The following is a 24734-nucleotide window of genomic DNA, read 5'->3' as shown; positions in this document are numbered from 1 at the left end:
TATAATTTATATGTTGCCAGTATATTAGCATTTGTACTACTATAGAGTATTTTGGGTAGCATAAATTAATATTTTGGTTAAGATTATTTTTAATTCTTAATGGCCAAGATTTGAGAGGTAATGTATTGATATAGAATTAAAAGAAGTATACAAATCAAAAAAACGAAATCATATTTAAAATTGTAAGAGATTGTTGATTGATGCAGCTAAAATGACAGCTTATTTTTAAAATGTTGTAATCACATGTTAATTTGGTACCTATTAATTTTTTTTGCAAGTGAATACTATCAAAGAAACAACCATACGGTACGTTTTCAAATTTACTGCTGACAACACCTCTTAAATCCGAATCTTCCATCTCACTCACACGCATTCCGTCAAAAAGAAGGGAAGCGAGCAGTTGGTGAGTAATCTTTTCTTTGATTAAAATTGTGTGTAGAGTCCTAACAAAGTTACTAATATTGTAACAGTATTGAAAACCGGTTTGTGTAACGATTAAGTGTGCCATTTCTTTGGTGAGTGCGATATATTTTTTTTACTTTACATACATTTTGTGACACCGGCCGCAGACTTGTCGGCCGCGAGCCGTTATTTTTCAAGATTTTTCTAAAGGTCAATGTGCCTTGATGCCGCAGGACGAGATACCCAACTCACTGGGCATGGGCGTGTAGATTACACCGCATATTTGCATATGAAATGCGTATAAAATCGGTTTTTACCGGATAAATAACACGCTAGCGCACATCGCTAGAACAAAAGAATCAACCGTTATATTTTCTTTGCCGCATGAACGGAGTGACCGCACTACATGTACGTTTCATTATTTTTACAGTTACACTGGTAAAATAAAACGTAATTGCCGGGTTTCATGTCTGCGTTTTTTCTGTCATATCTAAGTGCACATTTTGTGCCGTTACGGACTCAATGAGTTACGGTTTTGTTCTTTTATTCTCGTCTGGAATGTTGCTGGAAGTTGCATTCTATAAATAAAACCTATTTGGTCATTACCTGCTCAAAGGATCTTTGTTTTTCCATTCTCTATGATTAAATCTTGTATGTTCAGGATCTTTCTTTGTCTCAAAAAAAATTGTGGAACCAATAAATTTAACTCATTCATAATTTATTCAATACTCAAATTTTACATATCAGGATCACACAAGAATCTTCATTATGTAACAAAATGCTTTAAAAATATTTATAAAACTGATTTAAACATTTTCTTATGTAATTCTCTGACATGTTTACAAATTAAAACAATACTAATATGAATCTTCAAATACTGCGGTGCTTATGATTGAAACTGGTATTATAAGTATAGGGTTGATCACTGAGTTTTGCTACCATTAATCAAATGAAGAAAAAGAAACATATAAATTTTAAATGTGTAATTTATGAGTCATAAACTCGAGGCTAGTTATTTTGCTTTACGGATGAAACGTCTAACAAAAGCGGTTAATAATTTCATGGCCATTTATTTTAACACGGTCATAATTTTCCTTATAATTTAGCCCAAGTGTCAATAACCTGTGCAATTTTATAGTTTATCAAATATTTACATGAACGATCCAATGCGTATAACGAACATGGCCAGATGAATGACTAGAGTAATTATTAAAAAAAAGACAATTAGACTTATGATTAACAGTCTTTTAATTTATCTTATAATACCTATTTAAATTTAAAACATATTTCATACATATTATATTTGACTAGAGAGCTAGCTTACAATTTTTTCTCACGGTTCCTTTATTTTTGTTTGCATGAGTCTTATCAGTTTAGTTTATTTTTGGTTCAGTAGCAGTAATCTCAAAACATACTGATTACAACAATCTAACAATCTACAATGTTGTACCGTTATACTGCTACCAATATTATTTCAAGAGAAAGAATTACTTGTAGTTAAAAGGTTTATCTGTTAAAACAACCAAACAAATTCGGTGATAACTTTATCTATTCTTTAAATATATTGTTTGGAACTGTGTTTGACAATGGAAATCACTACATACACCTGAAATCGTTACACAAAATTGGATGCATTTTGCCTGTAATCCATTAACACAAAAGCTGCCAAAGGTTAGGTAGAAAGATTCAGTTAGGCTTCTACTGGTTGTCAAATTATCTATATAAGTATGTATTTAGAGGTACCTATATGAGTATTTTTATCAGTTATTTGGTTTCCATAGTACAAGCTCTGCTTAGTTTGGCATCAAATGACCATGTGTGAGTTGTCCAATAATATTTATTTGTTTCTAGATCTCAAAACAATCAGGTCAATGACTTCCTCATAGTTTATTATTCTATCTATAATACTATACTAATAGTGAAACCAATTAATTTTGGCAGTCATAACAGTACAACTCCTGCCAAGTACCTACCTTCAATGCTTTATTTCTTGGTCATAATGTCTATAAATGATGCTATCTTATTCAAAGGTTATCTGTTATTTCCTGACACACATAACAATGTTTTGTAAATAAATAAATAGGTATGTTGTTTATATTCATAACCAGTCTTTATATACTAGTCAACTTATTATAATCTCTGACTAGTATTTGCCCCTGATTCTATCTGTAGATGAATGTTAGTTAATTTTCCTTTTCAAATGTTATACTATATTCCTCAGGGATAATTATCATGATTGTGTGTATTACTGCATAATGTTTTCTCAAAGCTTTCCTCCTCTTTGCAATAATAATGTGAACCAATAAAAAAGTGATAAAGATCAGGGTATTTTTGTAATTATCTACAAGAAATAGGGAATACCCCTATTTATCAGATTATTTTACAGTTCAGATAGAAACAGTGGTTTCTTTAATTCGATTTTGATAAATTTTTTATAAGTCTTATGAGTACCATGGCTTAGAAAAAGGCTACCCCTCTTTTTTTTACCAAATCTGACTGTCTCGTACCTTACTCCCCTATTTTGGACCCCCAAACGGCGCTTTAAATAATCCGTATACGAAAAAAATAACACGCGTTTTCCCCAAGAGGGTAGAAAAGTCTAGAACTAACAAGAGTAACAAAGAAAATAGGCCGTATAGCTGTCAGAAAATCCATTAAAAGTATGTTCAATAGTTTAGTGACTTTACTGTGATGATGACAAACAGCTACGGCTACATTTTTTATCATAGTAGACAAGTAGTCTGCAAATATTAGTAAACTGTCTGACACATAATGAGTTTTTTTGTTGAATGATGTATGATTCATATCACATGGTGGATTATTAAGTTTATCTATTAGATAGTGGTCGTTTATCATGATTTTTACTTAGAAATTTTTGAATCACAACATTGTTTCGTATTTTCGATTTACCAAATTGTTGTATTGATTTAAATTCCACATTTCTGATGTATAATTGTAGTGCTATATTTATTTGCTTGTCACACCTTAGGCCGTCGCTAGGAATTCATGACTCGAGTAATTTCGATGTTATTGAGAATTATTTATCGCAAACGCCAGATATTTTATCTTTAATACTGGGATCTTCTGGGGCTGGCACCCATTTCCTATAGACTATAGGGCCGTATTACCTTTAACCATGTGCCCGCTCTGTACAAGTGAGTTTTCTAATAAAATTGGCTATATAAGCCATCTGCGTGCGCATCAGCGCCGATTTAATTAGGAGTCGAAGTGGTCGCCATGGCCGAAATCGGTCGGATAGATAGATAGACCTTTAACCCTCTATAGGGATTTTTTTTCTAAATGATCCTTATAATGTGTCTCGAGTTTGATTCTCATACGAATCCAATAGTTGACTCCACAGTTACTTAATAGTATTATTCAAATCCAATGAGTGACTATTTACTTATACTCAATCAACCTACTGCATACATACGCAACAATCAACCCAAATACCTCAAAATTAAGGGCACGCCAATTACCAGTGGATATTGAACAAAAACAATACTTATTGCGTGCAAGGAAGTTATCGTATGCTAACTTGGTATAATGGCGGCTTGCAGGAACTGCTAACATGGGCAGGACTGTATATGTAGACTGTTGTATTACTTATCTGGTAGTGTTATATGCTACGTTAATGTCTATCTTGATTAGGTTACGTTCAAGATTATCTATGTTTAAAAATTCTGTTATAATTTTTGGTACCGCATATTTCACCATTAATGGAGGTATCAATAAGCCAAACAGAAGAATAACTAGCTTAACTTAAAAAAAGTTCAGTATTTTTTGACAGATTTCCTATACATATTTTTATATATTTATTTTTATTTAGAGTCTCATTATCTGTAGGATACGCTGATACATGAAAGTGGTCATAATTAATTTTGGACCCCTTTTTTAGGCACACCGTAATAAAAAACTACTTGTCGGATTTCTGTGTTACGGAAGGCATGAAAAGCCATGTTAGGAAATCATTAGTCTTAATTTATGTTAGCTACAATAATTCTGATCCTTAATTGATCAAAATACTTAGTTAATGCTTGCAATAGTTGTTTTACAAACAATAGAATAAATCAGAAGTATTTCTTATCAAATACAAGTATTTTGCATAAACGATAAAGTGTTACGTATAAAGATTGTTGATCTTTATAAGCTTATATACAGGATCTAGTTGGTTGATAAAAGATGACGTTTTTGTCATTTTGACGATTTATAAATAGGGTTTTATTTTGCAACTGTAATATTTTGCTTCATATCTTTTAAGTTGAAATCAAAGAAAAATGTAGGTAAAATTTAATGCCTAACGAAAGTCGTTGTTATGACAAAAATCCTCGTTGAATAACAAAATACGTAAGTTATTTCAATTTCCAAGTTCGAGTTGGGGGCTAAGTTATTCTAGTTATTTCTTTACTAACGATAAAATATTACACGTATAGAAAACATAGCGATCAATTGTAACTTACTCGTTATATTTTCAGGGTTAATGGCCTTTAAAGAATCGTCATAACCTTCTAATCCCATTTTGGAACATAAATCATACATTTTTATTGACCTAGAATACGTTCAATACCTTTTAAGCAATTATTTAAGTAGCGTATTGATAAAAGTGGCTATATAACTGTTATCATAGTTCACTAGAGGCTGTCCGCGACTTGGCCCGCATGGAAACCCGAGTAAATCCCGTTCCCTCGGGAACTCCGGGATAAAAAGTAGCCTATGTGTTATTCTGGGTCTTTAGCTACCAACATACCAAATGTCATCGTAATCGGTTCAGTAGTATTTGCGTGAAAGAGTAACAAACATCCATACTCACAAACTTTCGCATTTATATAAGTAGTACATTAATATTGTACCATCTGGACTCTGTAGGGACAAGCAACAGCTGCTTCTTATATTTAGGACGTTGACATTATATGATGAAAGGTTTGTATCAATTGCGAATATCTTGTGCTAGAGGCCCGATGCGGGTTTATCCGGATTAATCTAATTTGCCAATACATATACATAGCGTATGTCTCTCTAGTATTATATAGTGTTCCTATCAAGTCAAATCAAAATTAAATGGTTTATTGATTTGGGTTAAATTGACATCGTTACCATTACTGAATCTGCCACTAGCTCAGATAGGGATTAGAGCCTTATGGGTATTTAGCAAGAGCATACAGCCATTTTTCAATCGCTAAATGATTAACAATGTGGTTGATATAATTGATGCAAGGAGCTGCCAGAACCATGAAGGGTTTTAACAAATACCTTTTGTTATTCCGGATATTTTCTTTTCTACATACCCTTTCGATATACTCGCTGGATTTTCTGTCTTTAAAAAAAGCAATATTTTAGCTTTGTACCGTGCTTTTGAGTCTATAAGAGTTATGTTTTATTGCCTTGTGATAAACAAGATCAAATATCTCAAGAGATTCGAAAGAGGCTGTTGTTTTTATTCTAAACCTGTTATAAGACGGTTGTAAACGTATAGAACAAAACATTAACATTCGTCTTATAGCCCATAACGGGTGTTCTCGGAAATTACATTACTAAGAAAATACTTCTTCTTTCTTGAGTTTTACATAGGAAGTTGGCTTGTTGAAGGTCGTATTTTATTGGACGGTTTTATGTTTTAAATCCTTCATAGCTAAATAACAAGATGACTTGTACTTACCATCCTGACTTTGCAGCTAAGGCACAATCATATCAAAATTGATCCTAAATGTCTAAGCTGACTATTTTGATTTGAGACGAAAAATCAGAAGTCATTTTTCATAACCTCTTTCTTAAGTAGATATCTTATTATACATCCCTCTTTTACAAAATATTAGTTTTTTCTGGTCTTCACTGGCTTCACTTCACTCTTCAGTTTCCATAGCAAGATTTACTTAATATGCTAGGCTCTTGTTCTACTTAGGAGGGCCTAAATACCACAAAGCAATCAATAAAACAGTTTACCGACTTATAGCTGTTTACGATTGCATCAAGGTATGACCGGTACACTGTTTTAATTACTTGGTGTTTCCTAAGAGGGAAATCAGGAATATTAAGTTCATTGTCAATCAACGCAAATCGCTATGGTGAAAGGTAGTTAGAACTATTTGTTAGGGTTGTCACATCACCGTGGCTGTCATATCACTGGTCGTGTTTTCTCTACCTCTTGGATCGTAAATCATTTGAATATCAACCCCCCCTTACTGCAGAAACACTACCGGATTATTTTTATTATCTGGCGAATACATCTGTCTTTAAATTCAACTCGGCCTGTGTTACGGCTGTATCTGGTAATCGACTTTGTATTATCTCTGCCTTTTCTTTCTTTGTGTTTGACTTAATGCGAAGAACGTAATTTTAACTAAGTTAACCTATTTCTCTGACTACTCATTCCAGAAGGACATCCTTTACGAACAGTGGGACAGTATTTACTCAAAACTAATTACATTATAATTTATATCACTCATGTCAATCGACGCGTTTTCCACAAGTTTTCGCCCAGCAGTCAGCCCTATTCATCACCTAGATGCTACTTGCTACTCTCTAGAGATAGGCGGTAGACAGTCGACAGTACGATATCTGCGATCTAATTAGAAACGTTCATATTTAATTGTATATTAATGCTTCTAGACTGTTCTATAGAAAGCTATTCCTTATGCTTAGGTCTTAGATAGAGGTATAAGTGCTTCATAGTCTGTTTATAAAATAGTTGGAATTAGAACAATTTTAATGCTCAGTGATCCTAAAATATAAGGGTATAGTGTAGATTACTTCATGACTCACGAACATGATAAAACGTTTTTTTCAGACCAAAAACCGTATGAAATCATCTGTGCCATTACACTCACATAGTACATTTGACTGTTGTTCGATTCTCTTCTTCTTTATACGACGTGTTCGCTTTCATGCTCTAGATAAAATTGTCTTTATTATTACATACCAAACATCAAGTAAAATTGAATAACATAAAGAACTGTCGAAATTAATTCCTCTTTACATCCAATTGTCATAGTTTTCTTCACATTACCATTATCCTACACCCACTAAACCCCAACAAAAATTCAAATAAGATCCACAATTAACATCTACATCTACGTACCAACATGCTCCTAAATTTCGCCTAACTACTCTTACAAACAAGGCATGCAGCACCAAATACGATGAAACAAATCGTACCTCGTACATAACCATCAAAGGCTTGTTTAATGCAATCGTGGCTATTAATCTCCGCCTTCGGCTTGGTTTGGTTTAAGTGTTTTGCGTACAATGTTGCTATGTCAGTCAGCTGTTGTATAAACGTCATTTAATATTGAGTTTGGTATAAAACATCTTGGCAGTGTGTTTGAGGAGAAATTGGCGTTTTGGATGTGTTTAAATAGGAACCATTGCTGTAAAACATATTAATTTTTCTAAAATCAAATTATATTTTTTTTACTTAAAATGTTTGAGTAGAAGGTTCAATACCTACCTATTTGGTTCAGTCACGTTCTCTCGGGATCAACGGGTAACTTTTCCGAGAATGGAATCGGAAAGGGCTTTGTTCCTAATCATTCTTTTAAAAGAAAAGTCGATATTTAATATATTGTGTCAAAGTCGCGATGTATTTGATTTCAAACCTAAATTCCTTAGTCAAGTCCAGGAATCGAATCTTATCGACATTGGTAAACAGTCACACCAATATCGACTTGATAACTAACACACCTCACATTATATGTATATTTATTTCGTCTATAGTATAATCGTAAAACTCCTCACTTGATTATAAGACTAGATATATTGCATCTACAGTAAAATCGCCAATCGCTTTTATCTAACTACTAAACTTAATTGCGTATATCTTCTCAATAAGGTATTAAAACCGTTATATTCCTTAACCGGTATCGAGTTACCATACGCTTAATCTCTTCATTTTGATATCCTTAAAAGGACCGAGGCTCCCATCAATACGTTTACAGCCGACCTCTTAAACTTTGAAAACGATATGTTTAAAACGTGTTTTTAAAGCACTTATGTTTTAATACTACATATTACATATGCTATAAAATTACTTATGTTTTAATAACAAACGTATCGGCTAAAACATTGGACTTTTCCCTTTAAATTTGCTTTCATAATGTTGTAGTTTGGATAAAGATAGGGAACTTTAGGGAACGGTTTTTACAGCAGACAGACGATGAAAGCTGTAAATAAAACAGACCTTATAGGATAACAGTGTTCGAAAGGAGTTGTATTACTTGAAGCTGAAGACTAGACTAATTCCTGAGCATAAATACTAAGACAATACGAGCCTAAGAGTGGAACAGAATTGAGTTATATTCCATAAACAGCTTACTCACAAATGAATGAACAAAGAACATCGTAAAGTCTGCCTTTCCCTGTTGCATGATTTATGTAAAGGGGTTTAAAGCATTCCTATATTGTTTCAGTACCTAGTTTTAACTGTCTGCAGTGCATTGACCTTTTCAGCAATTTAATGAAAAGCTCAAAAAGTAAATTTGAAGTCCATAAATTGCCGTAATCACGAAAGTTTTTAATACAATTAGGTTCCAGACAGGCGCGGCTCGTATGAGTCAACTCAACGTATTGATTTGTTAACTTCCGAGGGCTTCGTAGATCAAATGACTGGTTGTACTGCACTTAGAGGTCGCTAGTGTAGCTAGGGTTGTTGAACGCGCGTGCAAAATAGGTTTTTAGACGATATTCGGATAATATGAAGTTTATATTATTAAGCATCCAATACGAGCCTAAAAGACATTCTTCAGAGGAGTTATTGTCTATAAAAGTTGACAAACATTTCATAGCCACCATTTTGTAACATTGTTTCTTTACTAAAAGAGTGGTAAAAGATTCGTTACACCACAGCAGCAATGTACTTATCTATCAAATTGACGTACATTAGCTGTTAACTGAGATACAAAAGACTCATGCAATTGATTTCGAAATACCGTTTTCCTATATATTTTTGAAAGTTTCTCCTTTTTTCTTAATTCCAATGAGAAAATATCTTATAGTAACATACTCACTGACAGCCCATTTTGACTTGACATCTTTCGCATATAAATCTAATATTACTAACACTGTCAACCCTACTCTACACATACATTGGTAATAGACTAGCGAATGATTCATCGGTTAAACCTGATCGGAAGTGTGGGGTGTAGGCTTGAATGAAATGTTGTCTGCAAACAGGTAGGCTTTAGACATGCAGTTTTAATACTAACATAAACTTAGCTCTATCGATAGTACAATACACTCAGTATTGTCGCTGTAAAGCTGTATCGACGAATTAAGTTTTAATGCAGACTGGATTTGTTGGTCTGTCTTATTTTCTTTGATTCACTATAAATTGTACATATTGCCACTATAAATGGTACTTATTGTCTTATTGCTGGACTAGGGCCTTATCTAGGTATAGGATAGAGTTGGTCTTAGGTTCACCACTCTGGCTAAGTGCAGGTTGAGGACTGTGTATATAGTCTATTGAATCTAGATATATGGGAAAGCTAATCCCTTGAAGCGCAGTATTAAAGGACTCTCACGCATGTGGGGTTTTATTTTGCATCTTTAAAAGCAATCTTTTTTCTTCAATATTAAACTTTCTTGTCACATAATCCTAATGACGTAAATCATATGTTGTTTTAGCCAAGCTATGTTCCTACCTACATAAGTAAGCCTGTTCCAGCTAAACTAGCTATTGTTCGGAATTCCTCATACTCTTACTAATATAGAAAATAAACATAGAAAGAAGACGGAAACCTGCAAAGCAATTTGCAGAATACATACGTTTATGAACATAAAGTTGTGTCGTAAATCGTCATCCAATTTTGCCGTAACACAATGAGTCACACCAGCACATCAAAATATGACTATTAAACATACTGCATTTAATTTGTGTACTTATGCTGATAATAATAGTTTTTGTTTTATCAAAATCGGGTCAAAATTACCGAAGTTACAGCGTTATAAAGTTTCACTGATTTTTTAAATTTGCGTTGCTTCGCGCGCTATGCGCTGACGTCACGTCGCGACAGACACGCTTGTTCGACTGCGGGTGATGCGGAGTTTTGATTTGAAAAGTGATTTGCATTTAATATTTAAAGAGTCTGTGTATGTGTAAGTATGTGTTATAAATTAAATCATCGTGTTTTTTGTAAAATAAGCCTCCACTAAGATATCCTCGATCTCGATCGCCACGCACACAATCATCAACTAGACCCAGGTAAAGAAAGTTGAACTCGTATAGGTACCTACTACTAATAATATTTTTGTGTGTAGTTAACAATAAAATTGAAAGTTTGTTACAACTGGCATTACAAATAATGAGTGTTACGTACCTACCAAGTGTAAATTTGGAAAACATAGTTTTAAAATAATATTATAAAAAAAAATTGTCATCCCTGCCTCTGACTTTAGTCAGGTTGATGGCTATCATATGAACGCATGAATCTACTCTGTAGGTAGTCTTATATGATTGGGTGTGTAATGAGAACTTTTAATTAAACTAACATTTTAATTTTGATATTATTAGATTTAATAAACATGGGTTCTTTTTTCAAAACAAAAAACCAACGCCAACTCAACCGCCGCGCTCGGCTCGCCGCCGCCTGTGAGGTCATTGAACTGCTCATTAAATAGTATCAACTGTTTAGTAGAAGTTCATTGCTAGGTAGGTATGAACATGATATGGCATCTTGATCTTGAGGAAGTGTTCTAAAGGCAATAAACTTCTATTTAACATTTGCGCTTGACAGTATCTGAACCGGGCTTTAAGTTTTAGATTAGGTGTCTTTTGCAAAAATATAAAACAGTTTACATGGTACAGAAAAAAACAATTTTTGGGGTGTTTTTTCTCTGGAGTTAGTACACATAGGAACAATACAATATTTTCTAACCATTTTGTTTGTCCACTATAAGCAAAACAAATTATTTAAAGTGCGCCACCGAGAGCGCAACGAGCCTATGTAGGTATCGGCAAGTACTGACGAAATAGCAGTGTCACGAGATGACGTCATACGTCCGTGCGGCCGCTTCGCCGGAGTTTGGCGCGAAGGCCATACTTTGACGTTTAATATCTCGGTCATTTTTGAAGATACGAAAAAAATAAAAACAGATTTTTTATCCTTGAAGTACCTAGTTTTTAAATATGCTCATAACAAAAATCATTGGTGTGACTCATTTGGCTGGGAGTCAAAAGGCATACGGTAAATTAGTTTTGTACTAGGTATTTTTCCTTACTGTGACTTAGTACTTACTGATTGAGGTCTTTGACCTCTGCTGTACAGTTGCGGTTTGCACTTGCATAGTTTATACCGTGTTTTAGCTTAGTTTATTCTAGAAGTGTATAATCATGTCCTGTCTTCCCCCAGTAATGTTTCTTTTTTCTCCCTTTTTTTCGTAATCTTGGCTTCTTCAATCTCCTTCTGGCGGAAAACAAATAGTATTAGCGTAGTGAGAGACTCAAACCATACTTTCTGTGTTTTTTTTTTATCCGTTAAATGCCCTAGTATTTCCTATAATTTTAGTCCGAATCTGTAGTGACGAAAGATACAACAAAACGAACTATTTGTGTCTGGTTTCGCCTTAAGCTTGTTTCTTTTTTTCGCTTCTCGCAACAGCCGGCGAACAGGAAAAGGGCAAAATAACTTTGGGATGCATTCATCATTTAAAAACTTGCTATTTATAAGTTATTTTACGTTAATGTTGTAATGGTTTTACAGTGTCGAATATTTTGACTTTTACTACTGTCTATTTTTAACATCTTTACTCATTTTATCGCCAATTTTGAGTAACTTCGATCCAGTTTCATATGATGAACTAGTTAAGTATATACCTACTACTCATTTAATTTGCGTAGAATAAAGAAGACAGCGGCTAATTAAAAAAGGCGCCCGAGTTTGAACCCTGATCTTCAACTACCATGCTCCAAAATCAATAAAACGTTTGAAAGGGTAACATACAGATTAATTTTCGTACTTATAGCATAAGTATAAATTTACTCCAACATTACGGTCTTATTTCTTACTCAGTTAAGCGTAGGGGCCTGAAACATTACGTCAGAATCGTTAATAAGGACATTGTAATACGCTCGTACGATTTCACGACTTGTATGGCGCCGGCTCCGAGACAGCCTTTTGGGCACTCGTGGGATTACAGAATGTAGTAAAGATATAGTATTTATTGTACAAACGTACGCCTTCTTACGCCTACGTAAGGTTTCATGATACAGACGAAAGCGATCCATATTTAAAGACATTCCTTATGAATAAGAAATTGCGCTAAAAGTATATCCTTTGATAAAGCAAGCAGGAAATAAAGAACACAAGTTTATGAAAGGCATGAATTTTGCTACAATACAGTTTCATTTGTACGACTTTGAACTCTTTAAACTTTCCTTTTAAAATAGTATTTGGGTTTCAAACATTCTTATACCTATTCCATAGTTCTTCTGTCTATATTTTTTTAGAATAGAAAGGACGCTAGCTGGACTGAGATTACTAAAAATAATTTACTTTACCATCAGCAAAAAGATTTTAAGCACAAGTTTAGTAGTTCTAGAGATTAACCTCAACAAACAAAACAAAGTCTTCATTACACTAGTTATTCTACTATTATTTAATAATGAGGTCCCATGGCACAAATAAACACGATAAAACAGTCTGATAAAGTTATAATTACGGGTTACTGAACTATAAACTAGATACAAGGAATAGTATAGCATGCCTATAATATTAGTACGACACGCCATAGTTGTCCTGAATATTTGATTTACTAACACGCTATTTCGTGACATTACTTTTAATCGTGATTTGATTGTTAGGGTATTTTTTTCAAAGAATACCCGTTGCTGATGTTGGGTATATTCATTAGTGTAGTCGATTAAGGCCCATGCAGGCTTAATTATAGGTTCTGACTGTGCTATTAATAATTCTAGTATTCTCCCCCTTTGGGGACTTTACTCTGTTTCAAACCATCAGATATCGATTACATTGGAAAGCTATGTCCAGCTGTGTTATAATAATAACTTCTTTGGAAGCCAGCTCATTAATTAATAATGATCCCGAATTTGATTATCAATTAGTGACTAGTTAAGCTTGTAATTGCTTTTCGCTTGCAGGTAATAAACATGCAGCCAATATAATCTAAGTTTGCTAATTTGCAATCTAATTCAACTGCATTACTGTGCTAAAATCACCAATCATGTCCACTCAATTTACAAGTTTCAATAAACTACATGATAAATGCCAACTGGTTTTATCCTAAAATAGCACGTTTGCTCAAAAAACCGCAACGGTTAAGCAGATGTTTGAAACGACAGTTGTGAGTCAACAAACGTGGAACGACTGTTGTGTTCAAAAACATGGGCCCTTATTTTTCGATACCCAATTGCAATTTTGTTTATCCTTAAAAGGATTTATCACGAATTCCTTTGCAATTATTTTGCAGCAGCCTGCAAGCGGCTACAGTTCAGTAACCTACTTCAAATTATAGTTAGTTTCCGAACAGAATTTTGCAAATTAAAGAAAAGCAATTAAAGCAATCTTGGTAATAAATTAGTCACTAGGTTACTGTACAAGCTCACACGGAGATTCTGTCAGCATAATTTCGAGGCTTTGGTCATTTCATCCCACTCAAAACTTATCCCGCGGGATAAGTTGTCCACATTAATATTTTTATTATTTTTCTTTAGTCAACTCATCCCGCTTTAAAGAAAAGGTAAAAATGTACATTAATTGAAATATTTGTACATTCGTGAACAAAAGTGTTGCTATAAATGTGGTCTTAAGTTTATTACAGTAGGAGATGAGGTAAAATATTTTTTTTTGTATTATAAGCTGTATATTCAAAAATGTCTGCTGAATATTATTACTCACTTATTTATCGATATATTTTATTTCCTTTCTTTTTAAATAAATAAATATAATTGGACTCACACACGGTCATTTGAATCCAAACTAAGCAGAGCTTGTACTATGGTAACCAAATGACTGATAAACATACTTATATACTTCTAAATACATACTTAAACAGATAAATTGACATCCAGGCTCAGAACAAATACTCGTGCTCATCACACAAAGATTTGTCCCGGGTGGGATTCGAAAGGACAACTTCCGCTCTAAGAATTGCTCTTGTGTTGCGGGGACTATTATATATGTTGGGACACTTATTAAGAAATAAAACGTCTTTTTTTTAAACTTGTTGACTAGACATAGTAGTAATACTTACTTCCGTAATCAATCCCGAATTTTAAGAAGTAGCTCTATTCAGAAGTATCAAAAAGGGGCAGTGGCCATAATGAGGAATAGTCCATTAGCAAGTCGGTTGCCACACTGAGAATTAGCCCTAATGCGCGTGAACCACTTTTTTTCAAGTCTGTACAAATCGTAAAATATATCAGCGGGATGAGTTGTCCGATTCAAAAATTGTACTAGGACAACTCATCCCGCGGGATGAGATCAAGCGGGATGAGTTGACCAAAGCCTCATAATTTCAACATTCTTATTACCTACTTACTCCCTCATATTTAAATTGGTCTTCGATTTCCTAGTACATTGCTGGTCATATTTCTAATTCTCTTGGCCAGCAGTTGGACGTATTCAGTTAATAAAATTGTTCGCAGTAAAAATATAATGGTTACCAAATTAAATAATTGTCCCGGTTCTGCTTTGGGGACTAGTTGGATGATAGCAGTAATTTATATTAATTTTATTAGTTGATTGCTTTCAAGGGCAATGACATATGGTCTGCGTTCATCTCCAAAACAACTATAAACAGGGGTAGATAAATAATTCATTAAACTACGTGATTGCCAAGTCAGTTAGAGGTGTAATGGCTAGATGTTATTGCAGTTTTTTTATGCCAGTTTATTTAAGTCTCTAGATTTTTATTTGTGACTATTTGGCTTGTAATCCAAGAGAAGATATTAAATATTTGGAGCGAAGGGATATTGCATTGATTGCAAAACAGTACTTTTACTAACTGATTAACAATAGTCTTACTTATATTCCTATCAATGTGTATTGGTAAAAACTGCATTTTTCTATGAATAAACTCAATGCAATGTTATGCATAGTAGTAGTATTTGTAAGTATGGTTCAATCAGTCAGTCTTCAGTCATGCGGTCGACGTTTACGCAAATGCTTGCCTACTTGTATCGATTTCTACCACCTGAGGAATTCGATATTACAACACCATCATCTATATTACTTGCCTATTGTAACATTTGTTTTTTCTTAGGCTTGCGAAGTTTCTTTTTTTGTGCTAAGTTACTGCGTATTTTTTATGGGCAGTTGTTTATAGGCAGCTGTTTCGAGATGTTTTATGAATGAATGAGAGGGTTTTTATTTGAGGAAGGTGTCGTAAAACATGCTTTTATAACACGGTAAATTTTTTACGAAGTACTGGAAGTCTTGGATGCCCAAGTTACTTTTTGTCTGTTAGTATGTATGTTACGTTTTTATATCTCGGTTACTGCACCGATTTCAACAAAATCATGCAAACGACGTACTTCTCATTACAAAAGCTATCAAGTTTTTCCACTTTAAACGGTGTAAATGTTCAGTTTTATGAGTTAGTGTGGTATAAATAGCTGCTATCGAAGTATTGATTGGGTAATATATTTTTTTCTTTACAGAGGGTATATTTAGGAATTGTAGATTAAAAACTTAAAATAAAATTATAATTAAGATTATTAATGCACTGACAGGTAAAGGCGTTGACATTACGTTATCTGTATTCAAAATAATATTTTTTCTTCAATGGCCGGAAATCCCACTCAATTTGAACAAAGCAGCCATATTTTCTTAGTCACCTTCTGAAAAGTTTCAGTGAGTTATTTTTCACAATCAGGAAGTTAGTCATAGTGATTACAATGAGATTATTCACTGGTCGTGATTCAAAGTTAACGAGCGTATTAGCTGACTAACGAAATAAAGCAATTGGTTAGTCATTATAGTATCAATTACTTGACCGAAAACGATTATGGTTCGAATTGCCGTCTGAGATCTGTTTGATGGTCGAGAACTCGAGATACAGTCATGATTTGTTTTATATAGTTAGTGCCACTTTAGTATCTTATGTTAGTCTACGTTTAACGACATAATTCTATAGGTACTTTTAAAACAATTTTGCTTCAATTTGTAGAGACTTAAACGAAGGGTAGTCTCTTTAATAATATAAAATCATTTCGCCCTCCGAAATTAATCCGTCTCGATCCATTGTTTAGAAGAATGTCTCTTTTAGAAAGGAGCGTTATTGCTAGGTGAAACGTAGACTCGTATAAGTCTAGATCAAAATAAGATCTTTACAGCAAAAAAGTTAATTAAATACTTAATTAAAATAGAGCAATATCACGATGATAGACTAGTAATCTACGAAAATACATGAAAAACTTAATTAATACGAGTTCATATTTAATTCGAAGGTCAGCATCAGATGCAAAACGAATCATTAAAAGGCTTGTTGCATCGTAATATTCGTGATTTATTCGAAACAAATTAATCAGACGGGTTCAATGAATGCAATGTCAAAGTTATAATGATGATTGAGGTTCAGGAATGGTCTGGCTCAGATTTTATTGGAATGCAAACAGGAGAAGGGACTTATTGCTGATTTAGACTGTGTATACAAATGCGGGTTGTATCAAAAATGAAATAGCAGTTGATATAATGGATTTTAGCTGTCGCCTTAATGACTTCATTATTTTGCCACTTTCCTTTTCGTAAAAAAGATCAGATCTTATGTCACTTACAAGCTTGTATTTAATTTAGCTGTGGTGTCTTGTAGTCATGAACTACTTTTCTAAGCTAGGAAAATGAACACATTTTAAGATTACTTACAAATGTCTTATTTAAGGAGGGGTTTTGGGTGTGTTTATATTTAAATTTCGTATAATAGTCAAAGAGGCAGCTTGTCTTGTTTTCTATTATACCTTCACAAAACAATATCCATTCTTACTAGACAATAAGTACCTACTTCTAATACATCATCTGAGCATTGAATCACAATTCTTATCTTAGACATAAACAAACCCGAGTGTTATGCATCACGGCTCGATATGACATTAGCATGTCATTTGCCGCGTCGTTGCTCGCATTCTAATCGTAATACATATTTGAGATCGATCTCATTTTCAATGTCACCTGACAAGGGCGTATTTATATTGAGATATCAGTTTGTTTTGAATAGATTAGAAGAAATTATTCGCCGGGTAGGCTTCGCTTTTGTTGGTTGGCTTAAGAAATTGTTCGGACTAGGTTTCGTTTTGGCGTCTGAAGGTTGGCTTAGAATCTTCATGCCTTTAAAAGTTTTCTGTAACTAGAAATTGTAGCGATCTCCTTAGTTGGTAATAGGCTCTTTGAATGATTGCGTTGTTTAAGTCGATGAAAAGCTTAGCTCAAACAAAACAAGTAACACCTCTTTGGATTATTTAGGATAAAAGATTGCTGTCAATTCCTTGAACGTTTGTCAGTTTCTGGCTTTGAGCAACTCCTAACCTGCGATATTTCTAGAAACAGGAGTGTCGTAAGGTTTCTTATAGATTCTTCATGAATATTAAAAAATATAAAGGTGTATGCCCTGAATTTGAACCCGCGCATCTTGCGTAGCATGCGTGGGAGAGCTAGTTTCAACACTAGGTCTTTATTCTTATGAAGTAATTAACGTATAACCTAGTTCAATCGTTAACTAACAACAAAGGATTATGACGCGTCGATTCAAACGAATATGAAATAATTCATACCGGAAATGGCTATCGATAAATCATGATTGATGTCTATAGTGTGTCGAAAATCTTAATTAGTGTGTTATAAGCATTCTCATGAGAGTTCCTTTGTCGCCTTTATTAAACAGTTCTTGAAGGTATGCAGTCTCTTAAACGCACTTGCCCAGTGTAGTTGATCTCTCACAAGGGAAAAGTAATAGGTTTTTATTATGTTTCCTGTCATTTTACGTAAGGGGCTGTCCATTAATTACGTGATGTTTTTCGTGAGTTTGCTGAGATTATAGATAGACTAATGCTTAAGTCAAAAAGTCTTAAAAAGATGTTTATCAAAAAGTTTTAAATAACATTTTCTTCTGACCCTCTCGCTTTAAACCCACACGTGATGAATGGGCGTCCCTTAACGAAGGGTTCATTCTTGAATGGAAGTTTGAACGAATGAATCACAGGTTCCCAGTGTCTGTTCCCGACCTTCATTACTCATCAGCATCCAATCACAGCACAATACAGTATTGTATATAGATACGGTTAATTGACATCATTGTGTATTGTCTCAATAGACAATGTCTGATTAATAGTGATGCGACGACATTTTATCGATAGATTACGGTTTTTATTGCAGTCTGTGATTACGGTTTTATTGCACTTAAAATAAACGTAAGCTTAAGATAATTAATGTTTTATATTTGTTTATAAAATGTATGTATAGTAAATATGGTTCTTGAATTTATTTGATATGTACATGTACACGATCATCATCATTCATCATCACTATCACCTCAATTTGATCAACCGCTGCCCATAAAGCCTTTTTTATTTGCACGCCACTTAGTAATCGACTGTTTTCACAGTCGTTTGCAATAAATTTACCACTACCCGCCTTTTATTGAACCTATGCACATTTCACAAAGGTTCTTGCACAAACAAGGCAACATTGCTTTTTATATTTTTTGTTTAAATGCTCTCATTATTCAATATAATAATGAGGCTCTTATAAACGTCGATAAAGCACATCACTAGTTCACTGTTCAATGAATTCAAAGGATGTGCGGACACAATGAGCTTTCTATATGAATAATAATGAATTAATTATATTCTGTTATATTAACAGACTTATGTATTGTAAATAGTGGCCAATGGTTCTTTTTATATTGTTGTAGGTATCATCACAATCATGAACCGCGGTAGAGGTATGTGGCATTTATTGTTGGGTAATGAAATATTACTCAATTTGCAGTGGCGCTTAAGTCTCTCTGCTTCTAAAAGAGCAGTTTCAGATTTAAGCGACACTTAACTTGAGTTATGTTTCAGTATTTGGCAAAGTCCTTTCATATAGATCAACGTAACATTACTCTAAATTGTATTATTTTAAGTTTTAACGCTATTGATTTAAAGTTTATTTTTCTTATCACATTTTTCATTCTACCCTCATTTTAATAGAATGTGAGATGCAAAAATAAGCTTTATTTAAATAGAGTTAAATCTTATTTTGCTTTACACCGCTTGGTCTGTATGAATGGGCTGTTCACACGCTCAGAAAAATTGTTTAGTTGTCAGATTGTACAATTTTAATTGCAAAGCTTCACATATTTATTAATCTGTGCCATTTAAATTGTACATTGCGATGGTAGCGATTTCTCCGTGCGTGTGTTTTATCATTTCATTCATTATCATTTATTGCTAATAAATATTGGAAGGAAGACTCACAAAAATGAAGATTTGTCAACTCAGACTGACTGCGGCGCAGACGAACCAAGATTGATATTTGAATTTCAGGGCTATTACATTTAGTTTCAGCTTTGTTGATTTGCAATTAGCTTTTCCGTAGGTATACACAAAATAAATAATCACACAAACTTACCCCCAGTTTCTGAGTATATTCAGGGGTAGTTTATCTATTCAATTGCGTTGTTTTATATGAGTTTAAACGCTATTGAATAGATAAACTATCGCTAAATGTACCTCAGTAACCGCGGGTTAGTGCTACAAGAATTGCTTATAGTCGATCCTAAGGTTTAATTTCCTTCCAAACTATCATCCAATGTATTTTTTTATTCCGATATATAAGCCCTTAGTATTCTTAAATATTCAACATTTTACTATAAAAGGCTCTTGATAAGAAAAAGTAGAATTCAGAAATTTGTTTTGGCATGTTAAATGACCATGTATTAAATCACAAAAAACTTATCAGAGATTGACCTCGGACAAACCTTTTGGAATGTGCGTGATGCTTACCTTATTTACCTACTTATCGCAGCCTACGCATGACCAAAATAAAATATAACCCAGAACACATACTAGGCATAGCATATCAAATTTCTAAAGAAATCAGATTAGTAGATTACCCCCCCGCTACTTAATAACTTAGGCATAGAACATTCTAGATCACAAATAGTAATCTAATTATCCTTATACATAAACTTAAATGTTATACATATAGAATATTGACTGTCTGTTTGTATATTCATAGCTAAAACATTGAAATTTTGACAGTAAATATTATTAATCCCTGATCAGATAAAGATACTTCTTTGTTTCAAAACTTTTCCTTTAAGGGGTGAAATCAAGTAAATAGTTTTGATAGAATATTAGATTTTTTACACTAACATAATATCTAGCCTTTTATACCCAAAAGTTTAGGTAGAGTTTTATAGAATACATTACATTTTCTACGTGAATATTTGTGGCACAGGCAGAGTCAGGTGTAAAAGCTAACAAGAAAGCATTAATCATAGACCTCCTATTTTGTCAAAGTTCAACAATACATTTAAGGCGGGCCATTACGAAACTAGATTAAATATATTAATGTGATTATGTTTTTTTCGTATAATGCGTCAGTCGCCTTGTATAGTGTTGTTAAACGTTTTATATTATTTAGTTGTGAGACCTCTTTGTATAGGCTGTTTGTTTAGTAAACTGTTCTTTTGTGTTGCTGTGAAGGTAGAAAAGTAGATGTTAATTTATCTTAGGTGATAGATTTAGGTTTACCATAAAACAAAGAAAATAGTTTTTAGTTCCGTTTTTTTATTCAGGCGGTCTTCTTTACAATAAAAACGCATAAAGATTGGAAGATACTGGTGGTAGATAGAATACTACATGCATATCTCATCTTACAAACATTTTACTTTAAAAAATTTCAATCATTTCAATATCGCCGCACATAGTGTTACACAAAATTTTATTTATTCAGAAACCGTAAGCTAACGTTAGATTTAGATCACTAGAACAAAACGACCACAACTTTTTTTGACTACCCGCATTTCGCAATGACTTATTTTCAACCTGCAATTCCAGCAAACATGACATCGACATCATTCAACGTGGGCCTGAACGACAACGTGCGCCTCTCGAGCCGCGTGCTGCGCCCCCCCGGCGGCGGCCACACCGATATCTTTGGAGGGGAGCCCGAGCCGCAGCCGCAGACTCCACGCCGCGGACCCCCGGCTTCGGGAATCGCTGCTGTTGTTGGTAAGAGAAACTTATATTTTTGTTCGACACACGCTCTATTAATGTAAAATGAGGACTTATTCGTCTGAAGGGCAAGGGTCTCCTCCCAAACTAAGGAGGGGTTAGGCCTTGAGTCCACCACGTTGGCCAAGTGCGGGTTGGGAACTTATTCCCCTAGCATGATGTATATTTAACAACCTTTCATAATCATTTACCAAAGATACACAATAAAAATTACTTATTCTGTAGAGTCGTCAATATCTTTTGAGCTACTGACGTTTTGGAGAATTTCATAAACTTAAACTGTAATCTGAATTATTGTACTAGTAAAGCAATGTGTGCGATTCTACAATAAAATCCCTAGTGAAATCAAAAATTTAAGCTTCAATAAATTTAAATTAGTTATTAAACGCAACTTATGTTTAAAAGGCTATTATACTGTTAAAGATTATTTGGACGATAATAAAGCTTGGGACTGTGCTGCTTCTACCAAGTCTGTTTCAAATAATGTACTAATGTTTTAATGTACAATGTTTTACTGTGTCCTACCAATAAGTTTCCTTTTGAAGATTATTACTATTTTTATTAGCTTAAAATTTAAATTAGATTTATTTACAGCTTTTTTTTTGAGTGTACACAGTAAATCATCAAATCATCTTGTATCAAGCAAATTGACATTTTAAAAGAGCAAGCCGTGAGTTTCTTGCCGTTTCTTCTCACGAGCAACCAGCTTTTCCGAAACGGACAAAAGAAATACAAATACGTGACTATTTCAAATACTTTGTAAAAAGTTTACGAAATAAAGGATATTTTGAATTTGAATTTGAATTTGAATTTGTCCTTATTTAACTGTAGTCCAATGCTTAAATAAATATACTGCTATGACGAACGGGAAAAGTATTTTAGAATAAATTTTGACCTAATTCACGTTACGAGGAAAGCATGTATATTTTTGAAAAACATGATTTATTGACGTGTTTTAATTTTTCCTTGTTTTTGTGTATGAAATTCAGGAGTTTCCCTTAAACTATTTTTGCTCTAAAATTAGATTTGTACTAACTTCCTTCCTTCTAGCTAGTTAGTGCCTATGTGAACATTTACTGTAGCTATAAATTAAATTAAAACATCCCACATCACATGCTAACTGCGTGACAATAAAGATATCAAACGACACCCAAAACGTTGAACATTCAAATTGTTCCTCACAAACTAATACTCATTTTATAACTTTTCCAGCGCAAGAAGACCCCAAACCAACTAACGGAGCAGCTGAACCAACCCAGAACGGTCAAAATGGCGCCACAACTCCTCAGGAAGCCGCCCCGGCTCCTCTACCCGGCCCAGAGCCCAAACAAGACTTACCAAGCCCAGCCAAACCAGCCCCAGAGCCAGTGAGCCAACCAGCTAAGGTAGAACCCCCGAAACGCGTGCGCGTGCCCCCAGGCGGCTTCTCTTCAGGGCTCTGGTAAAACTGGCCAGCTGCTGCTTAGTTTCGTCGCGTTTAGACTCCCGTGGGGACCAGGATGCTTGCTCACATTAGGCGTTTAACCGCGTGTGGTCTTTAGGGTTTTAGTTAAGGAAGGACTGCGGCAAGTTTGTGTTCTATCCAAGAGGCTAGTAGCAGGCTAAAGGCTGATTTTAACGCCAAATCCATTGCCCCAAATGACACATAGTATGTTCATATGTTTGAAAGAAAGCATACACGCTGAGAGTATTGTACAGTGCGTATACGTATACTACTGTGATCTGTGTGTGTACAGGTTATAATGGAATCATGAACTTGTTGAACCAGTCCTTATTGTACCGAAGCATCTAGGTATTTTGAATGTATATAAGTCTCGAACCGAATTAGATACGGTAGGTCGACCACACGCGGATAAACTTTGCCAATTTACCCGAAACAGTCTTATGCTAATGCTGTTAGATTTTTGATAGATTTTACATTCGATTTTATCAGGAATTTTGCGGGAAGTGCTTAAGTTTATACTTCTAAAACACAAATCATTGTACTACTAACACTGGTAGAATAATTATGCAAAAAAAAATGTCATTTAATGGGCTTAGTTATCCGGTGCTTATTCATGGGTAATAAAACTAAAGTATTAAAATGACAAGATGTATGCGATGATGCATGGAAGTGCGTTTTATTGTATAATGACTCCATTTTAACCAGAAGTGTAGGTTAGATTTTTCGTCAAAGACGTTCGTAAAAGACTGTTTCGGGGATCTTTCATTTCCTAATGTGCATAAGCCATTAGATTTATTTTAGGGTATGACGCTGTGCCTTTGTGTTCCAAAATTCGTTGGTTGTAGATAGTTTTGTTTTAAAATGTACCGTCTGGTCCTCGGGCGTCTTTCAGATTCGCTTCAAAGGTTCTTAAATCCTCGCAGAAAGGAAATTCTTAATATTTACTGATACAGAATACATTTTACTTTTCAACGCTAGTATTATTTACCTTTATAGTTAGGGAAATATTTTTCTTATATTTTAATCTTTTATATCCGAGCTTTCGTGTCGAAGCTAGCCAAACTCTCTATCGGGTCACAAAATTTTCGATTAAGACTTTCCAAGGCCAATTTGACTTGTACACTGTGTTGAATTTTAACGTTTTTCGACTTAATGTTTTGGCTGCTTAGAGATTATTATCGTGTAAGGCTTGAAATTGTACTGTATCTCTCTGATATGTGTTGGCATTTTTGGCGTTGTTTAACAGACTGAATTGTGCCTGTCTTCGTTATGATAGATTGTACTTAAATTGTCTCAAGTTTAGCATTTCATGTTTTGCAATTGTGTTTTTATTAAAAGTAATAACTATTGTATGCCTTCGCTGGCAAATGCGATTATGTATATTGATAATGATAATTGTATTTTTATATGAATTACAAAATTAAATATACGTTCTTTTGTTTTATTCTGTGTTATTCATGCTTTGTTGGGACTCAAGCATAATTTCAAGTGTCTTCAAAGATAAGTTCTGTAAAATTAAAACTACCTACCTAATTAGAGAACAGTAGGTATTGAAATAAGAAGACACTGAAATGGGATCACAGTTTATAGGACAGCTTGTTCCTAAATGAACGGTTGCAGTTAAGGTAACTTGCGAGACACCGTTTATGTTAAACTAGCTGACCCGCACAACTTCGCTTGCGTCACGTAAGAGAGACTGGGTCAATATTATCCCCGCTTTTG

The 24734-nt window shown here is 34.1% G+C and overlaps 1 protein-coding gene across 4 annotated transcripts; it reads left to right on the top strand.

Annotated features, from left to right (window-relative positions):
* The first annotated feature begins 269 nt into the window (after positions 1–269).
* LOC142982430 (uncharacterized) lies at positions 270–24441 on the top strand. 4 transcript variants are annotated; one of them, XM_076128941.1, is made up of 4 exons: positions 329–403; positions 19258–19287; positions 21392–21565; positions 22781–24441. In XM_076128941.1, the coding sequence occupies exons 2-4, from the start codon at positions 19272–19274 to the stop codon at positions 23011–23013; spliced, it is 423 nt and encodes a 140-aa protein (XP_075985056.1). In that variant the 5' UTR covers positions 329–403; positions 19258–19271; the 3' UTR covers positions 23014–24441. The 4 variants fall into 4 exon arrangements, with proteins under 4 accessions (XP_075985058.1, XP_075985056.1, XP_075985059.1 ...); XM_076128942.1 differs by lacking the exon at positions 329–403 and adding an exon at positions 411–515; XM_076128943.1 differs by lacking the exon at positions 19258–19287 and having other exon boundaries at positions 270–403.
* Positions 24442–24734: the final 293 nt, after the last annotated feature.

This window comes from Anticarsia gemmatalis, chromosome 21, assembly GCF_050436995.1.
Source record: "Anticarsia gemmatalis isolate Benzon Research Colony breed Stoneville strain chromosome 21, ilAntGemm2 primary, whole genome shotgun sequence".
In the NCBI taxonomy this organism is placed as follows: Eukaryota; Metazoa; Arthropoda; class Insecta; order Lepidoptera; family Erebidae; genus Anticarsia; species Anticarsia gemmatalis.
The sequence above is the reverse complement of the archived record's forward strand: the minus strand, read 5'-3'. Positions and strand labels throughout refer to the sequence as shown.